The sequence below is a fragment of the Ruditapes philippinarum genome, unplaced genomic scaffold, assembly GCF_026571515.1.
Source record: "Ruditapes philippinarum isolate M1 unplaced genomic scaffold, ASM2657151v2 ctg1419_1_1_1_1, whole genome shotgun sequence".
NCBI classification, from domain to species: Eukaryota; Metazoa; Mollusca; class Bivalvia; order Venerida; family Veneridae; genus Ruditapes; species Ruditapes philippinarum.
Window position 1 is genome coordinate 136,266 of NW_026859289.1, and position 8,258 is coordinate 144,523.

General features: G+C 33.5%; 1 protein-coding gene across 1 annotated transcript; it reads right to left on the reverse strand.

Annotated features, from left to right (window-relative positions):
• Positions 1-277: 277 nt before the first annotated feature.
• Positions 278-7,995, reverse strand: LOC132755956 (uncharacterized). Its single transcript, XM_060746897.1, has 4 exons — positions 7,983-7,995; positions 5,819-6,399; positions 5,320-5,507; positions 278-1,028 (listed from the first exon to the last, which is right to left on the reverse strand). Exons 1-4 carry the CDS (start codon positions 7,993-7,995, stop codon positions 278-280), a joined length of 1,533 nt encoding a protein of 510 aa, XP_060602880.1.
• Positions 7,996-8,258: the final 263 nt, after the last annotated feature.

An 8,258-nucleotide genomic window follows, 5' to 3' on the forward strand; every position in this document is an offset into this window, starting at 1 on the left:
AATTCCCCCGTAGGGCCCTGGGACTCAGTTAACTCTCTTTGGCCCAAATTTAAAGTAATAATTCCCATTTTTTTTGTAAAGGGCGGAAATTTCCCAAAAAACATGTTTTTTCATAAACCCCAAAAGGGTTTTGGGGCAGCTTTAACACATACGGAAAATTTTTTTTGCATCAATGCAAACTCTTAAAGTTTTTAATAGAGAATCAACAACCCCTTTCTTCTATCAAAAAAGGAAAACCCAAATCTTTATCTTTGCCTTTCTATTAAATTTATGTTAATTACCGGGCATGTTTAATGAACTGCCTTTGTCCAAAAGTCACAATGTCATTATCTGTACGGGCAACAATGGAAACTGTATCATTTGTCATCTTATCTAATATCTTTTCTCTAAATCCTTGATTAGCAATAGCAGAAACAGATGAAGCACTGTCTACTTGGTGATTTCTTCCCTTCTTTTCAGGGTGGGCTGATTTTACATGGCGCCAAAGACTGGACCGCATGTATGTTCCTTTGCATTCCTTGCACTGTACAAACTGAGTTCCTTTAGTAACAATTCGAGGACGTTTACAAGGGATTATTTCCCCAACTCCAGCTTCATAAACTTTCAAGTTGTTTTCAAAGTCTCCTTGATTAGTGATCTCTTTCCATGCCCTCTTTCTGTTTTTTGAACCTTTATCATATGCTAAAGCTCTCTGTACAGCAAGTTCATTTTTATGCATCGACTCAAAGTGTCTAGGGAGCTTTCCTGGATAAGTTTTCTTACAGTATACACACATATGCCTTTTGTCCCATTTTCTTGACCCGTCTTTGTATTTTGTACTAACTGAAACATATATGTCTTTATTTCTATCGCTACTTTTTTCTTTTTCAGTTTCAGGTTTTCTATTATCATCCTCTTTCTCACAAGTTCGCTGGACTTCAATAACATCAGATATATCACTTCCTTCACTCTCTGACTCGCTAGAAGTGCCTGGAATATAGTCTTTATCTGCCATGTCATCTTGGTCATCATTGTCACTGGTCTCATATCTGCAAGTAAATCAATTATGCAATTTAATTAATTATTTGATAGCTTGCTCAAGTTTGACATCAATTTTAATATCAAGTTGGTCATAACTCAACAGTCAGTCCATCATATGGGCCTTCCTGGATAACTTATTAGTAATTACCAATTACTCCACCACTTTTGTTTGTTTAACTGTGCACCAACACAGTTTAGGTCACATGACACCTAAGCAGGAAAGATGAATATGGCTAATATCTTGGGTTTTAAAATCTTCAAAGAAACATCCAGGACCAAAACCACCTCACATGCCAGAGGCAAAAGACACAAATCATGCACTCCATACATTCCCATTTAGAAGCCGCTTACAAAAATTTATTTTAAAAATTGCAATTATCCAACCTTAATTTATTTTTTAAATTCTTTTGGCAAAATGGCCACAAATGCATGGCTACAACTTTTTGCAATTAGAAACCTTTCAACGAAACTTTTTAAAAATTTTTTAAAGTCAACAAATAAGGGGGTTAAACAAATCTTTAAAAAAGAAAATTAAGAACAAAATTAAGTTTTTTTTTTTTTAAATTTACTGTAACGGTTGTCAATTCACATGTGTTGTTTTGTCCAAGAATAAATCCTTTCCTTAAATAAATGTCAAAAAATGAAATCAAAAGTCAATCATTTGATGGTCAAGGTGACATCTACACTATTGCACATGTCTGTTTGGTCACAAGTGTTGTTTTGTTCACATATGAACCAAATCTGTACAGAAATAACAAAATTATGACAACTTGACCAAAATTTAATACTTTGACCTTGACAGTCAAGGTCATTGAAAGTTCAAGGCTAATGTCAAGAGACTATCGCAACTTTCCGTCAGTCTCGGATATGGAGCTCAAACACAGAACAGATACAGTTTTTCATTCTAACCTACACTAAGAAACTTAACATGTTAACAAATAGTTATTAAATGCTGGGAGTTGTTGACAAGTTTTTTTCCAATATATTCAGTAAAAATCCAGCTAAAATAAGTGAATTTATAGACACAAAAGCAAACAATACATAACTTATACGTGTATATTTATTATTATGGTTGTAGAAACCGAAAGTACAAAATGCAAACCTGTTGACATTTAGTCGGATTTGTTTAAATTGTACATCATTGGGCATTTTTTAATTAAAAAGTCTTGTCAGACATATTTTCAATCATAATTGTACCGAAATATACTTTGTTTTCCTTTGGATGTCAAATATATACATTCATATTACATTTCACTCGCTGTTTCTGTTTACATCTGAAACATGTGGTAGAACTACTTTCACTCCGTATTGTTTGCGAGGTTATTATAGATAATACCCGAGGACGTTCCAATTGGTCAAGAGTATGTCTTGTCCAAAAGGTTGGTTTGTCATAGTATGTAAACCCTAAGTATGGTACTATCCTGCTTTTAAACAAAATATTGGCAAAATAAGTTCATATATCCAAATTCTTTTTCTTTAGAGATTTCCAAATGTCCCCTGTTCCCATAAGAACCCCCTTTTTTTTTCTTCCAAACCCGGCACTGTTTAAAAAGTTTTTTCTGTAAAGGGAAAAATTTTGGTTATTATTTAATAATTTTAAAACCCAAAAAGGTCAAGGTCATTAAAGAGCCAAGGTCAATTTCAGTTTTAAAGACATAAAGGTCTTATCCTAAAAAATATTCTGTGAATCCATTGAATATCAACAAAGGTATAGCCAGTTACAGCAAAACAAAAATGAAAATTTCAATAATTTCACCTTCAAGGTCAGGGTCATTTAGGAGTAAGGGTCAAGATCTATCTGGTTAACTTTAATTTCTATACTAAAAGATTATTTTATTTTTAAGTGTAAAGACAATCAACTAAAAATAACAAAGTTATAGCCACTACTAGCAAAACTCAGCAAAAAAAAAAAAAAAACAAGGTCATTTATGAATGAAGGTCAAGGTTAGTCTTGTCTACTTAAAAGTCTTATCCAAAGGGTTGTTCTGTCCAAGTATGAAGAAAGGGTTGTTCTGTCCAAGTATGAAGACAATATCCAAAGAACTTAAAAAGATACGATCAACATACAAGTTTACAGACAGAAACGCCAACATGACTGAAAATACTTCTATCTACTTTTTTTTTCAAAAAAAAAGCTAGAAATGGTTTTAAATTTTACTTTCTTGTCATTTAAATGCATTGAAAAATTTAAAGTGTAACCAATTAGAGTCATATGATTATTGTACAAAGTGAGGACTTCATGTGAAATGGATTTACTCATAAGTCATAAAGGAGTTCAAGTCACTTTGCACTAAGTCCTTTTTTCCTAATAAAATTAAGGCTGTGAAAAGAAACAAATATTAATCTTGTATGACAATCTTCCTTTATTCTAACACCATGTATATTTAAATTAATTTAATGATGTTTTTACACCAAGAGGGCCAGGTGGCTCTGAGTTGCGCACCTGAAGCTGTTTGAAAAAGTTTTTGATGCTACATTTTCGTCATTTTGAACTTACACTGAAGCTTGACATTGAATAAATTGTTGGGGTCATAGACCTATATTGAATATTCTAACACTACCCGCATTTTTCCCTACTGAACATAAAAGAACTGAAAGTGTGTGTTATTATGCAATAAAATCACTGTTGATGTTCTATATTTAGAAATGTGACGTAATCACTAAAAATGCGACAAGAAGAAAATAAGTACAGAAACAAATCAGGTGCATTATTTAGCCCAATACCCTGAAATCGCTCACCTGCATATAGGCCCCTGGGCCAAGGCCAATTTTAAACCAGGGCCTTTTATTTGAACAAACTTGGTAGACCCCCATAAGAAGATACTGCATGATAAATATCTAAGCTCTACCTCTTTGGGGTTTTTATAAGAAGAATTTTTAAGTTTTTTACTGTACATATAGGGAAAAACAATGACCCCCCCCCCCTCGAAGTGGCCAATTTTGACAACAGGGCATTTATTTGAACAAACTTGGTAAACACCCACCAGAATATCATGCCTTATATCTGAGCTCTAGGTCTTTGAGATTTTTAAAAGAAGATTTTTAAAGTTTTTACTATATACAAAAAAATAAAAATCCATGACCCCCCTCCCCGGGGCAGGGCCAATATAGACCCCATGGCATTTATTTGAACAAACTTGGTAGACACTGAAAAGATGATGTTGCATGCCCATTATTTAAGCTCTAGCTCTTTCGGTTTTCTAAAAGAAGATATTTTAAGTTTTAATTATTTCGGTTGCCATGGCAACCAGAGTTCTGCTTGGAATTAAATTCTTTGGACAATTTTTAAAGTTGACTACCAAAGGAACATTCCTGTGCAGTTTGGATCTAATTGGCTAAGCGCAGAGATCTGCTGATCTGCAACATGTTACCCATTCCCCTGTAATTACGCATATTCTTGAGTTTAGGCCTATTCATTCCCTTATAGCTTTTGTCCATGTTATCTACTTTCCGCATTTCTTCTCCTATTCCCTTTCCCACACAGATACTCATTTCTACTACCGTAAATTCAATCCAATAAAACAAACAAATTATACAACTACTTAATTTTTAAAATGATTATTGGTAACTGAAAAAAAGTTTTGCTATTTTAAGAAATGCTGTAAGTTACAGTATAATCTGACAGGTGTACAACTGCATCACCCCTAAGGTCACTCAAGTTCATGCAAGCTTTGGCTGCAGAAGTGTAAAAAAAAAGATGTTTATTTTGTCATCAGAATATTTGACAGGGAAACATTGTGCAGGACTTTTTTCATGTCGGCAAGTGTCTTTGGTGTATGCTGTCTACACAGAGGCATACAAGGGGCACTAAAATTCGTCAATATACAGTGGCAAAGGGACATTTGGTGCAAAGTAGGAACAATTAAATGGATAATGCACAGTTTTAGACATAAGAAGTAAGAACCAGCAATTTTAATATGTGATTAAATTTGCATATCAAATTTTTGAGCAGCCATTTATGAATGAACCACTTGTCATAAAATATGATTTCAGTTTTATTACCAGGGAAATTCAATTATCTACAAACTTTTTAACAGTTATTTAGGTCAATGTTTACTTATTTTTCCAAGGCCCATACTTTGGTAAAAATGGCCCATCATTTTAAGACCAAGTGGGCCCAGGGCCCAGTACTTTCAAATTTTTGGCAGATCTCTGGTTAAGCAGTTTATGAGATGTTGTTTTAAGTAAAAGTTAACGGATGGACGATGGACGGCCGAACAAAAAGCGATCACAAAAGCTCACCATGTCACTTTGTGACAGATGAGCTAAAAAAGGCATATATGTTAAAAAATATCTCACTTTTCCAGTTCGTTTGTCTTGGTCAGTGGAATGGTCTGTCCAGGTATGACAGTAGCATCTTGTTGGACTGCATTTATTGTAGATGTTTTACTGGTTGGTATTGGGATATCAATTTCAATCAAAGAGTCTGAGTCATTTCCTGACATATCCTTCATGTTAATGCTATCTATAATTGCTGTCAATTCAACCTGTGTAAAAGAATAGTGAAAAAAGTAAAGTTTTAGCTTACTTGCAATATATCTGGCTTAAATAAACAGTCTCACATTTTACTGATACTCTTATCTACTAAGCACCTAAACATAGTATGTTAGTCTTAATATGTTACTAGTGCTTGGAGCAAGAAATTCAAAGAGCAAAAGCTCTTTAGAGCTCACAATTATATCTATGATAGTATTAAACAGGTATTTATGAACTTTTCAAGGTATTTATTTCTATACACATTTCACAAAAAAAAAAATTGCAAAAGGTGAGTCATAAAGATGGTATGATTTTATATTACCTCCTCAAAAATGTCATCATCGTCTTTATCTGGTTCTGTGTTATGTAAATGAGTTAGCAAGTTGCATACATTTTCTTCTTTCTTGAAACCTCCTGCATCTTTAAGTTGATCTGTATCTTCAACAATGTCCATTACAATCATATGATGTTTATCTGTTTCAACACTTTGCTTAAAATCTTTGGATTTAGCTCTTGCTATATCATTGTTACAATTTGATACAAAGTTTTCAACTTTATTTTCACATGTAGTGAGAATACCACCGTGATTTTCAGACTGTTCTTGCTCTATATCTGAACTTTGTATTTCATTCCCACCAACAACTGCAAATGACTCTTTTTCATGGCCAACATCATGACTATTTTCTAATTTTGCAAAACTAGGTCCAGTAATTATTACAGTACTTTGTTTCCTCCCATGTTGGCATCCTTGAGGTTGAGGGTCATTGGGTAAGTTAGGGGTGCTAACTGTTGTTTGGTCTCTAGAAGTACCCTGATCAAAATCTAAATCATCATGAGTGACTGTTCCAGCATCATTTAGATCATTAACTTTTGTGCTTGACTCAACTTCTCCAGCATGCTCGACTATTCTTAGTGCTTGATAGTAAAAAAAATGCCTGATACAGTTACCTCCTCCTGTTTACAGGTTGGGGTCATGATGGTGAACAAGTGTGCAAAGTTTCAAAGCCATATGTCAATGGACTTTGAAAATATTTGAACTATTACAAAAACTTTAACGTAAATTCTAAGTCGAAAAAGGGGCATAATTCTGTCAAAATGCTTGATAGAGTTACCTCCTCCTGTTTACAGGTTGGGGTCATGATGTTGAACAAGTGTGCAAAGTTTCAAAGCCATATGTCAATGGACTTTGAAAATATTTGAACTATTACAAAAACTTTAACGTAAATTCTAAGTCGAAAAAGGGGCATAATTCTGTCAAAATGCTTAATAGAGTTACCTCCTGCTGTCTACAGGTTGGGGTCATGATGGTGAACAAGTGTGCAAAGTTTCAAAGCCATATGTCTATGGACTTTGAAAATATTTGAACTATTACAAAAACTTTAACGTAAATTCTAAGTCGAAAAAGGGGCATAATTCTGTCAAAATGCTTGATAGAGTTACCTCCTCCTGTCTACAGGTTGGGGTCATGATGGTGAACAAGTGTGCAAAGTTTAAAAGCCATATGTCAATGGACTTTGAAAATATTTGAACTATTACAAAAACTTTAACGTAAATTCTAAGTCGAAAAAGGGGCATAATTCTGTCAAAATACTTGATAGAGTTACCTCCTCCTGTCTACAGGTTGGGGTCATGATGGTGAACAAGTGTGCAAAGTTTCAAAGCCATATGTCAATTGACTTTGAAAATATTTGAACTATTACAAAAACTTTAACGTAAATTCTAAGTCGAAAAAGGGGCATAATTCTGTCAAAATGCTTGATAGAGTTACCTCCTCCTGTCTACAGGTTGGGGTCATGATGGTGAACAAGTGTGCAAAGTTTCAAAGCCATATGTCAATGGACTTTGAAAATATTTGAACTATTACAAAAAACTTTAACGTAAATTCTAAGTCGAAAAAGGGGCATAATTCTGTCAAAATGCTTGATAGAGTTACCTCCTCCTGTCTACAGGTTGGGGTCATGATGGTGAACAAGTGTGCAAAGTTTCAAAGCCATATGTCAATGGACTTTGAAAATATTTGAACTATTACAAAAACTTTAACATAAGTGGTTACGCCGACGCCGACGCTCGGGTGACTGCAATAGCTCTACTTATTCTTATCGAATAGTCGAGCTAATAAAAATATAATAAAAATCGACTCATATTTCATCAGCTACATACAGGAACTTTATTTCTGCTATATCTTGCTCTAATTTGCACATTACATTGTTTTCTTTAGTATTGTATAATGCACTTCCCTATTTCATTGTCAGCCTTATTTTTACTGATAAACAGTTTATACGGTATTGAATACATATTTTGAAATTGACTGTAGATTTTTCTTTGTTAAAATAATTATGGATATGAGTAAATAAGTGTATGTTATACTTTTATTTGTGATGATATCTTGGGATTTTAAACAAAAATGAGAGCATGACACACATAATTTTGCATGCATTAGATGGTGAACATTGTAATTGATGATTAAATTTAAAAAAGATTATTACCGTAAATCCCCATTTATGTACTCATTTGTATCTAGGCATTTGAATAAGCTGAGAGAATCAAACAGCCAATATGTGTTCAAAGTATTATTATCTCCTGAAAAAGAAGATTGTTTAATATTAAGAGCAATCACGGTCCTAAATAGCTTACTTCTGATTTACTTTAAACAGAAAAATAGGTGCAATCTGAAGACATTTTTGTACAAACACATAAAATTTTGTCATTCAAATATGACAAAATTTTGACATTTATTTATTCAAAGAAATCTTCTTAAGAAA

What these genes read in the sequence shown, in the direction of transcription:
- LOC132755956 (XM_060746897.1), bottom strand. An exon ending in ATGATGACATTTTTGAGGAG is followed by an intron (nt 5,508 to 5,818) that starts GTAATATAAAAT and finishes TCTTTTACACAG; the next exon opens with GTTGAATTGACAGCAATTAT. An exon ending in AAGACAAACGAACTGGAAAA is followed by an intron (nt 1,029 to 5,319) that starts GTGAGATATTTT and finishes ATTTACTTGCAG; the next exon opens with ATATGAGACCAGTGACAATG.